This window comes from Stegodyphus dumicola, chromosome X2 (genome assembly GCF_044657685.1).
Source record: "Stegodyphus dumicola isolate Sdum_Otavi_A_Nest chromosome X2, ASM4465768v1".
Lineage (NCBI taxonomy): Eukaryota > Metazoa > Arthropoda > Arachnida > Araneae > Eresidae > Stegodyphus > Stegodyphus dumicola.
In genome coordinates, this window is record NC_140781.1 from 26,691,671 (window position 1) to 26,710,298 (window position 18,628).

The window sequence follows — 18,628 nt, forward strand, 5'->3', positions numbered from 1 at the left end:
TGTAAATACTGTACAATACGCTATATAACATGTACGTAAAAATGTTGTCTTTTAATTTTAATTAATTAAAAACTCTTTAAAAAAAAAAAAAAATTTTTTTCTCCCATTTTCAACATACAGTAATTAATTAAAGTGTACATAGACTCTTTCTTTGGAAAAAATCTAATTATCCGAATTTTTAATTATCCAAATAGGATCCGGTCCCAATTGATTCAGTTAACTGAAGTTCTACTATACTCGAAAAATTTAATCTCAGAAATAAAATAGTTCACTGCTTATATTTTAGGAAATGCTATTAAATAACTGTATTAGAAAAAAGACTCTTACTTTGGAAACTCTTTGTTGTTTGACATCTGAATTAGAACTGTATTAGAGATAAATTAAAAATACTTCAGAAACAACATTCACTGGCAGATAAAAAGGGGATGCTAAATTTATGAAAATAACTTTTCACACTATGCAAATAATATATATTAATGCAAACACCTTAATAGAAATCACCAAATTTTCATTATGTGTCAACTTCTAGCAACTATGAACATAACAATCTTTCAGTTTTACTAAGCACTTTTCTATGCATTCTTTTTATTGTATTCCAAGTTTCAACAGCTTTTATAGATAAATTCTTTTACTCACTTTTTTTACTGTACAATACGCTATATAACATGTACGTAAAAATGTTGTCTTTTAATTTTAATTAATTAAAAACTCTTTTAAAAAAAAAATTTTTTTTCTCCCATTTTCAACATACAGTAATTAATTAAAGTGTACATAGACTCTTTCTTTGGAAAAAATCTAATTATCCGAATTTTTAATTATCCAAATAGGATCCGGTCCCAATTGATTCAGTTAACTGAAGTTCTACTATACTCGAAAAATTTAATCTCAGAAATAAAATAGTTCACTGCTTATATTTTAGGAAATGCTATTAAATAACTGTATTAGAAAAAAGACTCTTACTTTGGAAACTCTTTGTTGTTTGACATCTGAATTAGAACTGTATTAGAGATAAATTAAAAATACTTCAGAAACAACATTCACTGGCAGATAAAAAGGGGATGCTAAATTTATGAAAATAACTTTTCACACTATGCAAATAATATATATTAATGCAAACACCTTAATAGAAATCACCAAATTTTCATTATGTGTCAACTTCTAGCAACTATGAACATAACAATCTTTCAGTTTTACTAAGCACTTTTCTATGCATTCTTTTTATTGTATTCCAAGTTTCAACAGCTTTTATAGATAAATTCTTTTACTCACTTTTTTTTCCCAATCAGTTTTAAAATATGGACTTGTGCATTTTAGCCGCACCATTTTGAGCAAGATTATTGAACAAAGCAAATGCTTTGAATTTTACAAGCGATAGCCACAAAATTTCCATCCGAACAAGAAGCAGAAACTCACTTATAAGCAAATTTATTTATTCGTTCATTTTGAATAAGAAAACCTCATTACTATGCAAAATGCATATATAACAAATGATTTTTTATTGCAATTATTAATCCTCATTTTTTTTCTTTCTTTCTTCACCCCCCTTTTTCGTGTATGTGTGTGTACGTGAGTGGAAAAAAAGATTGCTAAACTTAGCTCAGGTTTTAATTTAGAAGTCAAACAACAAAAATCAATGTTATATTTTCAAATTTTCACAAGAGTTTCGATGGTTTTACCAAACCATCATCCTCAGCTGCCAAAGGGCAAATGAACAAGATAAGATATAGTGATTAGATACGGTAAGAAAGGCTGGACACGAGTTAAGCTACTGGCGCCATCTATTGATGAAATGAGAACTAAAACATAATTTTCTTAAAGGCTCAAGGAAAAGATGGATTCGAATTAGGGTCCTTAACTAGAACAGAAAGATATTTTTGAATGTGAAATGCTTCTAGAAAATCTAATTCACCAATGAAAAGACCGCATTGCCAGTATCAGTGCTATGGCTCACAATCTGAGTGTGGCCAAGCCTATCATCTAGCAAAGGAGGAAACTGGTTTACCAAACTCTCCAACCTGTTCTTCCGCACATAAATCGTTCAGTTCAATCATCGGTGGCTGTGGTCTTTCGTCTTCCAGTTTCTTCATATCCAGTTGTACAGTAGATTCCTGGACGTTCAATTTTGCCCCCCCACCATAGTTAAGAAATCCATATTGAAGATAATGAAAGCTTGTACATTTTTCACGACAAGGAATACGACATTTTGGTATTCATTTTTAACTTGAACAGCTCAAGGCTTCCAAAGCTCAATGCTTGCCTTGAGATGCAATACCTTTTCCTCCTGCCACATCGAATAGTCTATAACTTATAAAGTATTTGCGGAAACAATTTTCTCGTAGAAAATACACTGAGCACCATTGTCTAGCACTGTATCTGCAGGCGCATTATTTAGCAATACCTGCACTACTAGCAATGCCAAAATTTTAACAATTACCATATTTAATTGAATTTTAGAAGGATTTTCTTGCCTTCAGTTCAACTGTACCCTCTTATCTTTAGTACTGCTGCCCAGTTTAAATTTTTATTATTATTTGCCTCCTGTTTTCTCTTTTGACCTTCACTTCGGCGATAGAAGACTTCTGTGTTTCCTTTGTTCTAACATATGTCTCATGTTCATTAACGTGAAATTTCATGGCTCTCTTAGGTTGACCAATGTAAATTAAACCACACTGGCAAGAAATCTTGTAAATACTCCAGGAATTCATATCTGGAATGGGGTCCTTGAGTATGGAACTTGGAATTTTATTGATAGGAGAATAAATGACCTAAAAGTTAAATTTCTGTAAAATACATGTAATTTTATAGCTAGGTGGAAAGAAGGGAATGACAACAGAATTCTTATAATCTCCTAAAACAAGAGTGCACCTTTTGATGCGTTGAGATGAGAATTTTTTAACTGCTTGATTAATATATTGAGTGAAAAGCCCTTGTCAATAGTTATTGCTTAAAATAATTTAGTTCTTCATCAAGAGACAGTTTGGAGGAGCAAACTTGAAGTGCACAGAAAACATAGGAATAAAATGAAGCTAACTTTTGTTTAGTCGTATGATACGAGGGCCATCCAGGAAGTAGATTACGTTTCCGTCTGTGTCCGCTAGGGGCGGGGCTAGCGCGGCCATCTTGGGGTCAGAGCGTTGCGCAGCTCAGTCTGCATCTAGCCGTGCTAGTGAGAGGTTCGTGCTGTGCTCCGTTCAGATACTGTGACGGTTTGAAATGTCTGCGTTAATTGAAAATCCCGCGAGCTGCGCTCAGTAATAAGGTTTCTGACTGCAAAAAACTGTAAACCGATAGAAATCTATCGGCAGCTTCGTGAAGTGTATGGGGACAACATTATCACTGAAGGTGGAGTGCGTCAGTGGGTCATAAGATTTCAAAATGGCCGAACCAATGTTCACGACGAAGATCGAAGTGGGAGACCCAGCATAGTGACCGCCGAACTTCTCGAAAAAGTCGATGCTAAAGTCCGTGAAAATCGAAATTTCACAATAACGGAACTTTCTTTGAGTTTTCCACAAATTTCGCGAAGTTTGTTGCACGAAATCATCAGCGAAAAGCTTGGTTACCACAAGTTTTGTGCAAGATGGATTCCAAAAATCTTGACAGAGGACCACAAAAATCAGCGAATGGCTGCAGCGTTGAACTTTTTGGACGCTTACCATAAGGATGGTGACTCTTTACTCGATCGCATCGTTACTGGTGACGAAACATGGGTGAAACATGTGAACTGTGAAACGAAATTGCAATCAATGCAGTGGGGGCACACAAGTTCTCCCCAAAAACCCAAGAAATGCATGCAAACAATGTCGGCAAGGAAGATGATGGTGACTGTTTTTTGGGACAGAAAAGGTGTAATTTTGGTGGACTTCCTGGAAAGAGGCACTACAATAAACTCTCAAAGGTATTGCCAAACTCTCCAAAAACTCAGAAGAGCAATTCAAAACAAGCGCAGAGGAATGTTGAGCTCTAAGATCTTGTTGATTCACGACAACGCCCGGCCCCACACGGCAAATGTCACTCGTAAAGTTCTTGAATCTTTTAAGTGGGAGTTGTTTCCTCATCCGCCGTACAGTCCCGACCTGGCACCGAGCGACTTCCACCTATTCCCAGCAATGAAGAAGTGGCTGGCTATGCAGCGTTTTGATGACGACGCACAGCTGCAAGAAGAGGTAACGAAGTGGTTGAAGGCGCAGGCGGCCGAATTTTTCGACGAAGGAATTTCCAAGCTCGTACATCGCTACGATAAATGCCTTAATTTGTATGGTGACTATGTAGAAAAGTAGTATTTGAGTGTGGCTTTCATCTGTATATAATAAAATTTGTTTCCTATACTTTGTTTATTTTTTTATTCCAAAACGTAATCTACTTTCTGGATAGCCCTCGTATGATTCGAAGTGTGGTGGAAGGCAAACCGATGAAGGTTTACGGTAAACCGTAGTACTGAAGTTGGATGTGTTACGTGTGACCAGAATGTCGAGAAATGGAAGGGAACTGCAAGTTTCAAGTTCAAAAGTGAACTGAATAGCAGGATCAATGGAATTCATTGTTGAAAGAACTTTATTTAAATCATCTTTATTACCTTCAAACAGGGTAAAAGTACCATCTACATACTGAAACCATACCAGGAAGTTTAAAGTTTCAAATAATTTTGATTCATGCATGTAGATAGCCAGGATGGAACTGAGGGGGCTACCCATGGGTAATCCCTGTTTCCTTGTAATATTTATTTTGGAAAACAAAAAACGTTTGTTTCAAACAGAGTGAGGGAAATTAGCTCATCAATTTTTATGCAAGAGAAATGAAATTCACGGAGTCTGGTTTCTAGACATCTTAATGCACCCTCCACTGGAACATTGGTGAATAATAATTTTACATCAAAAGAAACCATGAATAAATTTCTAGGAGAAATGCTTTTTAACTTTTTTTTTACAAACTCTATTGAATTTTTATGGTGTAAACGTTATTATTTTATAGAGTTGAAAATCTAGAAACTAAATATTTAGCTAACAGGTACGAGGCAGTCCCTAAATTTGATACAATAGGGCGGAAAGGAACACCACTTTTATGAATTTCAGCAAGAGCATATAATCTGGCACAATTCATAACAGATGGGATAAGCGACTGTCTTAAGTTGGTCGAAAGGATTTGTGAAGATTTGATTGCAACTTTTATTTTTGACAGGTCCGAAGGTGAAGGATCTTTAGGAATTGGATTATATGGTCTTTTGTTTAAGAGTTTGGTGACACCATCGATGTAAGTGTTCTTGTTCGTGATGAATATCTAGCCACCTTTGTCGGCCTTTGAAATGATAATATAAAGGTTAGAATGAATTTCATGCATTGTAACTCTTTGTCTTGTGTTTAAATTTCATTTCTAATGCTTATTCTTCAATTTCACACTATGAGTGATAAGATGCCTAACCATTTCTTTCTGTGTATCTGATACTTTACTAAATTTGAAAGATTTTTGATAGGAGCCAAAATCTTTGGAATCAAGGGTTTTTGAGGTTTGTCAGAAGTTAAAATTATATTTCAGAATTCTATCTTGTTCTTCTGATAAAGTAACACAAAAATATTAAGTATTGGCTTAATATTTACAATGGGAAGATTTTTTTTTAACTATTCAAATTGGAAGACTGTAAAAGAAGTTTTTCGAATTTAAATTCAAGGGTGTTTTTATGACGGGTGTTTTATGACATTCTAAGTTCTAGACCAAGACTTTTGTTCAATGGCAGTGAATTTTGGATATAAATTAGTGAGTTACAGATGACGCTTATATAGCTTATGCCAATTTTGGATAACTGTTGATGTGTATCCCATTATGATGGACCAAAGCAAGGCAAGTTTGCAGTTTAACAGAATCCTTGAAATGCGACTGTAAGATTTTTGATTAGATTTGATTTGAATGAAATTGGGGATCAATTTTTTACATTTACACTTTAGTAAAAAGTCAAGGTGATTCAGATATTTCTGCCGTTTCAGGCGTAATTTAATGAAATGATTAATAGATGAAGGCATGATAAACACTGTAGAAAATCAAACTAAATTAATTAACCAATAATAAAGCACAAAACAGTAGTAAAATTTCACACTGAAAATGAATAGAAAACAAAATATTTGCAACTAAAAAGCATGAAATCAGATAAGCAAAGCACAATATGAAATACAAAAAATTAAAATGTGTAAAATGTTAATCAAACTTAAAAAATTGGAAAATATACTCACTGAAACTCATACAATCACAAAATGGCGAACACACCACGTGGAAGAAAGGAAGCAAAAAAATAACCCTGTTTGTGGCTCTGAAACTCATACAATCGAAAATGGCGAAAACCACGTGGGAAAAAAAAAAAAAGAAAGCAAAAAAATAAGCCTTTTTGGGGCTCCTATAATTAAGATACAATAATTAAGATTTTTGTTGTTAGCTAAATAAATTTATACTTGTTTGGCATGTTATTGTATCTTAATTAGCTCAGGTTGTTATACTAACATGTAAGTGCCAAAATAATGTTATTTAAATATCAATGGTGAAGCAAATTGTAGCAAATTCAACCATTCAATGACTGAAGTCAAATTCAAATACTGATGACCTCACTTTTACATTCATCATTTAACAAAATTGGAATGCTCAGTATAATCAGTAGATCCCTAAACCTAATCACAAGTTCACTTGAGACCACTGTATAATTTCCACTTCAGTAACTAACAACTCAGCATAAATTTTACAAAATAAAAATGTAAATTATCGATGGTACCAAACATTATTAACACAATAACAAATACCATAATTTAACAGCAATAAATTCATTCTACTGGGCTAAGTTTTCAGGAAATAATTTATATGAATAAAAAAGTATTGTGGCAAAAAATATACAACAATTTAGAAATAATGTATATCTTCAGCACCATTAGTATTCTAGGATTATTTGCATATGACTTAACATTAGTTTTCAGTATCAAATGAAAATTGAAACAAACAGTATATCACACACATAAGAAAAGAATAAAATATCTATTTATGTAAAACAGATTTTAACAATATTACTGAAGATAGAAATTTATACTTACTCTTTCATTAGTAACCTCATTTTAATTTCATGTAACCCACTCAGATAATGTTCGCTAACAATCATCACTCTCTCTAGAATAATGTTAAGAATTATTAAAACATTCTTATTAAATCTATATTTAATAAAACACAGTAATAAAACAACCGGTATTTTTTTTTAAAAAAAATTATTATTGTGGAAGGTTTATGCAAGTCTCTAATTATTTTTTCTGATGAAGAACATGATGATTTCAATTTGTATAGTGACTGTGATACGGAATAATAAGCAATATACAGGTAAAAAGTCTGTTATTTCCTTTCACTATGTACCACACACACAGAGCAAAAAACCATAAGAATATAATAATTATTTATTACATTATATCCCTTTTTGATTTTTGATTGATAATTATTTATTATATTATAGTTATTAAAATTAACTAAATAATAATAGTAATCATATTACCATACAATTATTCTAATTTGTTATTAAGAAATTTTTTTTCAGTGTGCAATAATACACATAAATTTCAGCTCAAAGAAAGAAGGATATGAATTATAATATCAAATAATTAATTAATTATAATAAAATTATAATACAATAATAGTTAGGTATTATGTTTCATTACAAAATAATGTATACACAGAAAAACTAATTCAGAAAACATTTTTATGAATATATTAATAAATAAACAATAAGTATACAAAATTGAACATAATGTAATAAATAAAATTATAATACAATAATAGTTAGGTATTATGTTTCATTACAAAATAATGTATATACAGGAAAACTAATTCAGAAAACATTTTTATGAATATATTAATAAATAAACAATAAGTATACAAAATTGAACATAATGTAATAAAACATATAATTATAAATGATGATCAATATACTGGTTCAGATTACTTAAAAGTAATTTTATGATATCTCTTTAAATGCTGTGGAAATAAACAATGAAAAAGTCCCTGTTACATGATTCAAGTCCATTCACCCTATTTCATGACTAAATTGGTCTGAATAGCACATGCGTGTTTGTGCTCACAGACGCAGCTGTGAATCAAACTATATTTATTCATGAATACTTTTCACAATAATGCACACAGAAATGCTCACCACTTAATCTCTTTATATCAAAAAACTTTTACTAAACGGATATTCTATTTTTAATCATGTACACATGCAAACATTTTATTCTTCAATTTAAGAGTGGCCCCATGATCCCTGTTTTTAATATCAAATTTCTCTGTCAATTTTGCTCATACATGGGTTATAATGGCTACAAAAGTTTTCTTAACATAAGTATAATGCTTAAAAGAACATGTAAAAAGTTGAATTTGTAAAGTTTGTAATTTTTGCAAAATTGATTCTTTTAAATTAAAAAAATTTAAACATAATTATTTGCTTATTTAAAACATTTTTATAATTACAAATATACATTTACAATAAACAGTTGTGAAAATAAAGGCTGAATAAGTACTTTGTGGATGTGGTACGTATTTTAAAAGCAGAAAATAATTATTTCTAGGCTCACAATGGCTAAGTCAGTACAATTTCAGTAATTCTTCCTGGTACCTCAAGCGGATGGATGCATGTCTATTTACATTGCCTTTATAGGTAATGTTAACACTAACAATATCCTGCAGGCCACTTTATATGATTCATCTTCTTGGATCAACAAATCAGTCAAACTAATTTGGATGCAATATTGGATTTTCTTGAATAAACTGGATTCAAGAAACCAGAATTTGGCTCTTCATATCAAACAATGTGCAAGTTCTTGAATGCAAAAAAGAAGCAATTTTTAGGACCTCAGCTATTTTACTAACTTATTTCAAATACCATACTGTTCGGACTATAGACTTCAGCGTGATCCAAAACTGTTTTTTTAGATACTCAGCAGATTTGAGTTACTAGTGTAATATTGTGTTCATAAGAAATAAATCATAGTTAAAGGGGGAAGATATAATCTCTGTGATGCAACTGTACATGCTGGCTTAAAAAGGAAGATAAAATTTCCTTTAAAAAAGAAATACACTAATACATAAAAAAAGAAGAAAATACCACATTATTAATGTAATAAAAAAAATTTCGGTACTATTCTGTTTTGAGTGCCATAAAAAATCGCCAAACTATTGTTGACACCAGTGTTGCCAAAAATAATTACGGCAACCCTAATGCAAGAAAGGAAGTATAATAGTAAATAACTGCTATCTAAGATTGATGTTTTAATTTAGATGAAATTTTAATTTAATATAATACTTTTTTATTATTACAATTTATATAAAAATTGCTAAACATAATGGATACCTGCATCGCTGTTTCGCTACCGAGTTATTGCTAAAGCATAATTTCATCTCGCTGGTTGTTCAAACATAATTTTCTATAATGAATGAAGCTTTTTCTTTGAAAAAATTCTCGGTAAAGTGCAGAATCGCCCACTTATTTGTTTGCCGCTTTTTACAAGGGTAAAAACAATTGGATTTTTTTCAATTTTCTTTTACTTTTTAAGTGAAAATAGGTCAATCTGTACATAGATAAAGTCAAGGTTGTGCGCAGTGCCTTTTTGTGCAATTCTGGGATTTTTTTTAAAGTGAAAATAGGTTGCTGTGTACATGGATACCGAGTATGTGTAATTCTTAAAAATGCATCAAGCAGTGGGTGATTCTGCACTTTACTCAAAATTCTATTGCAGACTTTTCGTCACAAGCAATTCCCAAATTGTTAAATCCACAGGATATCACGAAAAAAGGATTTAAAATCAAAAAAGGATTTAAAAATTAAACTAGTATTTAAAAATTAAACTAGTATTTAAAAATTAAACTAGTATTTCAATGGCACCTTAAGAAATATAGAACTATAAACTTACGCAATCTGAAATGAGTGCGTACGCTAGATTTGGCGTGCTGTTAAATGGGCACATTTGCTAGATTTGGCACTTTTGCGCATACATTTTCGCTGCAATTTTTTTACGGCCCTCAAAACGGAATAGTACCAATTTTTCTTTCACATATTCACATAAATAATTAAACACAAACAAGAAAATTTTAAATATGAAATATTTTATGACATCCTTATTCACAATACACATGATGTATCATGATGATACACATGATGTATGATGGTTTCAAGTTATACCATTCAGTTACCATTCTTAAGGTTGCGAGTTCGAAACCTGTCAAGCCCTTTAAGTTATTATTCTAAATTCTATATAATAAAAATTATTCACAAATTACAAAAATGTATTTAAATTCAAGCACTTCTCATGGTACCTTGATCAACTGCTGAATCCTGAGAAGAATCACCAGGCTACACGCTATGTCGCAACCCATGAATATTTAACGTGATCATTACAGCAGCACAGAAATGAGCTTTTGAAATCTGATGGTCATTTTTGTGGACACTGCATATCAACTGTTCTTACATGATTAAGTAGTCATGCTAATTTGTGAAATTTTCTGATATTTTTTCTAAGTTAAAACCGGTTGATGTGTATATGGAAAAATAGTAGTAAAGTACTTCGTCAACTCTCAGGTGATTGTGATACAGCTTTTTTGAATTTGTGAAATTCTCAGATGCTTTTTAAAGTTAAAACAGGTCAATGTGTACATGTAAGAAAGGGGAGAGACAAGTGTTTTATTAAAAGATTTTTCTTGCACTATTAATTTAGTTAATTTGTGGATGTTTCATATAATTTTCAGGGAAGTGCAGAATTGCGCACTGCTTGGCGCGTTTTTAAGAATTGCATGTACTCGCTATCCATGTACACATTAACCTATTTTCACTTAAAAATAATCATCTCAGAATTGCACAAAAATGGCATTGAGCACTTCCTTTATCCATGTACACATTGACCTATTTTCACTTAAAAAGTCAAAGAAAATTGATAAAAATCCAATTCTTCTTACTCTTGTAAAAAGCACCAAACAAATAAGTGGGCGATTTGCCCTTTACCATAATTTTCAAAGTTTTATTATGGGTATTTCTTAGATTTTTAATTTCGTTAACTTGCTGCTGCTTCATGCAATTTTCTGTGTGCTGCATTTTTTAAAAATCTTTACTGTTTTTCATATCCGAGGTTGGCGAAAAATTAACTGCCAATGACTGGTGGTTTTGCAACAGGTTTGAGCAGATAATCTGAGAGTACTCTTTTCAGTACAAAAGTTAAAATTAAAAAAAATAATAATAATAATAAATAAATAAATCATACAGTCATTTAAAATAATAAACATGACTACTTAATCTCTATTTTTGAAAACTGAAGAATCCGTATGTGTGTCCCATTGAACGTGATGGCAGACATTTGACATGTGATACAGAACATTAGTACATAATGAAAAGCTTAGATCTTGGTTTACATATTCTAAAAACAAGAATGCAATTTTTTGTACACCCTGCAAGATTTATCAAAAACATGGTGCTGCCGCTATACCATACTACAGGATTCATCAACTGGAAAAAAGTTTTAGCAAGATTAATTGAGCATGAAGCGTCTGGAATCCACAGAGGTGCATGATTAAGTGGAAAGTTTGAGTACAACAATTGAAATCGTGCCAAGGCATTGATCACGATACTGAGCGACTCATTCACGCAGAGAAAGGAAAATAGAGAGAAATTCTATATAGTCATGGATGCGGTACTGTATCTTTCAACAAACTGTCGTTTTTTTGTTGGGTCTGATGAAATACCAAGTAGCCTGCTCACAAAGTGTCCTCGACCTAGCCAAGGAAGTTTTCTGAATTTAATCTCTCCGTTTGCCAAACATAATTCAACTCTTAAATACCAGTCAAAGCACCTAACAAAAGGAATGGAATCATATTTATCAAAGATTATTCAAATAAGTTATTAACTTAAAGGCAAAACAATCTGAAGTAGCATTTTAAACAATATTAAAGAAGCCAAATACTAGACAATAATGCTCGACTGCACTCCATATGTGTCTCGTACAGAAAAATAAGAGCCAGGTGATTCAATATGTAAAAACGTATGGTGATGTGTGTGAGATAAAAGAAAATTTAATTGATTTCATAGAAGTTGTTGGAAAGATAGGAAAATGTATTTCTGAACAAACTGTAGAAAATTAGTGTCTTAACTGACACTTGATGGTTTAGATATTGGACAATGTCGGTGTCAGTCTTACGACAACGGGTCTAATATGAATGCCATTTCTAAATCAGTACAAGCTAGGATTACAGAAATGAATAAGCTGGAAGAATTTGTGCCATGTTTGGCTCACTCTTCGTATCTTGTCGGAGCGCATTCTGCTTCTTCGTGCCCGAAAGCAGTTAATCTGTTTGGAATTACTCAGAAAAGGATGTCTACTCGATGGTATATTATGGAAAAATATACAAAATGCAACTTAAAAGGAAGCAGCCAGATGAGATGGTTGGAAAAATATGTAGCTGTAAATGATCTTCTAATGCATTTACCCGAAATATAAAATATTTAAAACAAATTAAAGCTATTTCTCTTGATGTGGAATCAAAGCATGAGGTAGGACATCTGGTACATGCTGTAAAAGATTTTGAATTTACTATCAACCTGAAAATTTGATCTAATATTTTTCCAGAATTCAATCGAGTAAATATAGGGGCTGTTCGCACATCTTTTAGACGATTTTGGTAAGCGTTAATAAAAAATCGTTTGCTGCAAAAGAAGTAATTGCAATTGTACTATGTTTTTAAAAGTCAAAATTATCGTCTGTGGCTTGAAAGTTTTGTTTCTATTCAAAATAGCGAATTTAACAAAGCAGTGGTTCGAAGGCTACATTTACGCTCTTTCTGATGAGAAATATGCATACTCCGTTATCCAAAAATGATGTGAGAGTCATTTTGTGTTTTCTAAAGCATCAATAGGTACTATCATCAACAAGAAAGGAAAAAAAAAATGTCAAATTGGAGCCTCAAGTGGGACAAAAATTCCAAACAAGTATCCAAGGAAAAAACGGACATCTTCGACTATTGCAAAGGTACGTTGTTTAATGTTAAAAGAAAATCCCTTTAGTCAAAGGACAGTTGCAAAATCATTAAAACACTCGGTGTCCACTGTATGATAAAAGTTGATTTAAATCTTAAGAAAGTGAAAAAACACAATGTGCATCGTTTTCTTCCAAAGCATATAGCTCACTGCAGGACACGCTGCAGAATTCTATATGAGAAACACTTATCCAAAGAAAAATCGAAAACAATTGTCCCTATAGATGAAGCATGGGTGTATTTAAATGATTGTAACAAAAAAAGAGCCATTTATTATCATAAAAGAGGAGAAAAAAATTTAAGTACATGGTTCAAAGAATCGAAAGAAAGTTTTTCTAAGGGATTCATGATTGTTGCTGGTTTTTCTTATACAGTTTTCTTTCTTAATAAAGGTTTCTTTCTTAATAAAGAGAGTGCAAAAAAAAAAAAAAAAAATGTCAAGATTAACTCCAAATACTATCAGGAACATATTTCATCACCAATTTTTCTGAATGAAATACCATCGCTTTACCCACAGTGCCATCAATCTATGAGACTCCATCAGGACAAAGCTAGCAGTCACACATCAAAATCCACTGTAAATTTCCTAAAAGAAATGGAACAAAAAACTGGTATCAAGGCCATACCCTTCACTGATATCCCTACTAAATCTCCCGATATGTCACCTATGGATTTTTGTGCTTTCAGACTTTTAAAAACTGCATTATCCAAACATTGTCCCAAAACCCTAACAGGACTCTGGAAAGCTGTGCGGGTGGAATGGGATAGAATACCTCTTCTGCCACTTCAAAAGGCATAATTATCCTAGAAATTGTGGTGTCGAAAGATAGTTCAGAATAAGGAATGTCAAACAGAACATTTAAAACACAAGAATATGATGTAATTTAGTTTTGTGAATGCAATGTACATCGTCTAAAAAATGTGTGAACAGCCTCTGTATAGAAATTCAAAAGGAATTCCTCTTCCGCATTCTGTGTAGTTAATGAAAGAACTGATCAAAACTGAAGAATTATAAAAAATGAGAGAAAAATCCTATGGAATATTGGATAGAAGAATCTAAAACAGTAGCCAAAAAAATTGCAGTTGAGTCTATTCTGACAAAGAAAAAATTCCAAAGCACAAAAAGCAATCTGATGAACTGTTTGAGGACGAATCACGAACACTTCAACCTGTTCAGATTGAAGTTTCAGTAAATTAAAACATATTAAAAATTATCTACGATCATTGGTGAGCCAGGAGCATTTATCAAGTCTCGCGATTCTGGCAACCGAAAATCAAACCGCAGATCAAATTATGATGATTCTATGCACTTATTTGCAGAACAAAAGGCTTACAGAGTAAAATTTTTATTTTCGTTACTAATTCCATGATATTTTAATAGCGTAATGGCAAGTAAGAACTTAAAATTACTTATGAAATAGGAAGTATGAAAAACAAGACAGTAAATAGCCCATATACTGTATAATCTTTTCAGAATATTTCCTTTCGGCAATAGGCATTTCTTGGCAATTTTTCCATTGGTGGCTGAGCAATAAAAACCACTGAGCACTAGCAGTTTGGTCCAAGGGTCAAGTATATGTGAATGTGCTGGCTGTATGAGCATTTCTGTGACTTTCCCCGTGTGTAACATAGATACGAGCTAGTTTCCCTTTCAATTTTTTTTCCACTGGGCATTCCTCCTTTTCTATACAGTGCCTAATGGAGAAACACATTGTAAATAATCAGACAAATGTCCTCAGCATTGGCCGAGTGATTAAGACCACTGAATACTGGTAGTTCGACCTTGCCTGGGTTCAAACCCAGGTGAACGGGCTGGCTGCATGGTTTGTTTTCATGGATTTCCTCATGTATAAAGTGAATACAAGCCAGTTTTCTTTAAAAAGTTCCTCCACAAAAGCACCTTCCTCTAGCAGATACTCAAACAATTTTTACACAGGGCATTCCTCCCTTTCCCTGCAATACGTAATGGCGAAACACATAGTAAATAATCAAACAAATGTCCTCAGCAGTGGCCGAGTAATTAAAACCGATGAATACTGGTAGTTCGACCTTGCCTGGGTTCAAACCCGGGAGAACGGGCTAGCTGCATGTTTTGTTTTCATGAATTTCCTCATGTGTAACGTGAATACGAGCCAGTTTCCTTTAAAAAGTTTCTCCACGAAAGCACCTCTCCTCTAAGCAGATAGCACTCCTGTCTTTGTCATATTCATATAATCTAACCTAACCTAATTTAACCAGTATGCAATAATACAGAATAGTGAGAAACTTAGAAGATGCCCGTTCCCCCTAGAGCGGAAGAATGAATGGTGACGAGGACTGGAGAGTTAGAAGCACTCAGAATTAGAGTTAGGATTAGGATTGAATCTGAAAGTAAGCACCACAGAAAGGCGATTTTCCTAGGAAGGGACAATTTTCTAATTATGTAACTTTGGTACGTATTTTTCTTTTATAACAGAAAAAAAAAAAAAAAAAAAGGCAAGTAAAGAATTTAGTAGAAAATGGAGCTTAGGTTTTTTACCTCAAACCCTATCTATTTCTGTATTTATTAAACAAATTAAAACTTGTTAGAGAAACTTAAAGGATGATGGGTGAGGGCGGCAGCTTTAGCTTTTGCCCCAGATCAGAAAAATCAAAGATTCCGTGCTGCTTCTAATGTCATATAAGTAATCAATATAATTTATATGGTTAATATACACAATATTTATATAGTTATTAATAAATTTATATGGTTTATTTTTTTAAGACAAATCCACCTTTGAGGTGTTATATTGTAATCTGGAGACTTTAGATGCAAGTGTCCTGCTCAGTTGAACACAGGTTAATAATCCATACAGAAATTGTTCAGTGCTCATTATGTTAAGTCCATCTAATCTACCCTATATCTTATGATATTATCATTAAGCTCCTTGCTTGAACTTTTCAAATGCTCTTTTTGAATACTTTGCTAGGTTTCATTGAGTAGAAATGGAAGGGGAAAAAAAAGAATTTTACTAGAGAAACAATATATATGATGATTACTGTAGAACTACAAAGTTCTCTATCATTGAATTTTTCACTAAAAACAAAACCATATAAGAAATGAAATAATCGATATTTGATCTAACATCAATATATGTCAATGTATACTGATAAATCGAATAACATACAAAATTTATATAATTACAGTTCAGGAATAAAGGAAAGAAATAAACTGATCCACATTTTGTTTTTCAAATTTAATTATTAAACAATAAGGTGGTTTTAGCACTGAAAAATGAGATGCTTTGGTTCTTATGTATTATTGTGTTCACCATGAAATTGTCCCCAAGTGGCACAATTTAGTGCCAGCTATAGGTAAGTATGATGAACCAACACACTCATAACATCTGCACTTTTGATGTAAGCCTAATTGATTCTTCATAAGCCATGTTTTGTTTTTATGAACAAATATATAAATTAACTGGGGTAAAGTGCAGAATCGCCCACTTATATGGTGTGTATTGATGTGTACATGAACAAAGTCAAGAGAGTAAGCAGTGCCAGGTTTGTGCAATTCTCTGATGTTTTTTTAAGTGACAATAGGTCGATGTGTACATGGATACTGAGTTTGTGCAATTCTTTGACGTTATTTTCAAGTTGATGCAGAATCAGCCACTTATATAGTGCATATTGATGTGTACATGGACAAAGTTAAAGGAGTGTGCAACGCAAAGTTTGTGCAATTCTCCGACGTTTTCTTAAGCGAAAATAGGTCAATGTGTACACGTGTAACGAGTTTGTGCAATTCTTTGCCTTGTTATTTTCAAGTTGGTGATTTTGAGAAACGCACGAAGCTGTGGGTGATTCTACACTTTCCCTATTAACTGTTTCCTGGCACTTTAAGGAAAATGATTAAACAAAAACTGAAATGGAACATGCCTTTTACAGAACAGTAAGCAATAGATTATTTTCAAAGTTATGGGATACTACTGTCAAAAATATCATTATATATTAATGGACACGATATGGTCAGTTGAATATGTCTGACAAAACAGTAACAGACTGCCATCATTACCAGTGGAAAGTTTGTTCTCCTAGAAGCACAAAAAAAAAAAAAAAAAAAAAGGGCAGGTTGAAGTCTGATTCATAAATCAGACTTCAACTGATTGATAGTAAATAAAGAGGTATCAGTTCTCTTAAAATTCCACAGGAATGACTGGCACAAGTGGCAGAAAGATCACCTGCTTTCATTGTCGATGTGATAATACACAAATATCGATGTTTTAAAACATTTTTCTTCATTAGAATCATTTTCAATGCATAATTAAAAGCAGTTGTATTTATTGAAGAAATTATATAATAAGCTGTAGTATTAAACTACAGCTCTCTGCATATCAAATGGTATTCTTAAATTTTCCTGTCTTGCTTTTTATTTAAGGACTAATTTTAGCAAATCTGAAGAAGGGTAATGTACGCTGGAGATACAATTTGTAATTATGTTTCTAATTCATATACATAATCATATTACATTATTATGATAACTTTTAATAAATTAAATGCTTCATACCATGTTTACCACGTTGCACATCCAAGTAAGAACACAGTTGTTCATGTTCTAGAATTTTTAGTTTCTGAAATTGACCCAAAATACGCACAGAATTAGGAGTCAAGGGTAATCCATTTATTCCACAAACATCAATAGCATGGGGAGATGCAAAAAATGTCCATGTACCCAAAACAGCTGATTGAATTTTACGGTACATCTAAATGGGGAAAAAAAGTGTTTTTTAAGTAACATTAAGACATCTTATTTTACACCTTTTATTACTATTAGGACATTCAAATATGATGCAGAATGCTGGATTTTTTGGTATGGTGACTCCTGCAGGATGGTAAGTGACCTTCCAGCATATTAAACAGGAAGCTCAATATTGTCAATTCTCATGTGCCATGAAATGAATCAACCTATTGAACAAAAGATTGTCATTCAGTTTTTGTATCAAAAAGGATCTCAAGTTCTGATATTTTGATTAGAACTTGAAACGGCACTGTTTGTCCCATAACGATATATGTTGCTACATTCCATTCGAGTCCAGATTGAGCCTCCAGTGCCATTATAGTGGTTTGAGTGTTGATATGCAACCAATCTAAGATTTTCTTTAAAAAAGGAAATAAAACAACTTTCAGACTGCTGTAAAAAATATAATGCAACACTTGATGCATAATGATTACTTCTTGCCTTGCAAGCATGTAAATCTTTTTCAATTATTCCATTTGTGCATACCATATTTGAATGCCTCAGTATTTTTTCAAACTCTCATTTGATTTAAAATAAGGAGAATAAGGGGAAAACATTTTATCGTCAAATTAATGTAGAGAAAAACTAAAAATGTAAGCAAATTTTTCTATATTCTGATATCAAGTTTCATACATTACTAGATGATAGTAATTTTATCGTATATTTAATATTATTAATTACTGTTAAAAGTTATTAATTAACATTTATTTTTAAACTACTAAAATGAAATAGACACTTCATACTGTTGTCTGATTCCTTCCTCATCAATGATGGTAAGAACAATCATTAACGATTTATTATTTAAAAGAACTGATAAGAAAATCAATTCTCTTAAGACTGCTTTCCTCC

At 32.2% G+C, this 18,628-nt stretch overlaps 1 protein-coding gene across 3 annotated transcripts in view; it reads right to left on the reverse strand.

The window, feature by feature from the left end:
- Positions 1-18,628, reverse strand: part of LOC118182946 (TBC domain-containing protein kinase-like protein) — a 140,853-nt gene that overhangs the window by 121,629 nt on the left and 596 nt on the right. For all 3 annotated transcript variants that reach the window (XM_035352329.2, XM_035352328.2, XM_035352327.2), the window contains exons 2-3: positions 17,549-17,744; positions 7,065-7,137 (exon numbers count right to left, since the gene is read on the reverse strand). In XM_035352329.2, coding sequence (XP_035208220.1) covers positions 7,065-7,137; positions 17,549-17,744 — 269 coding nt within the window. The remainder of the gene's footprint in view (positions 1-7,064; positions 7,138-17,548; positions 17,745-18,628) is intronic.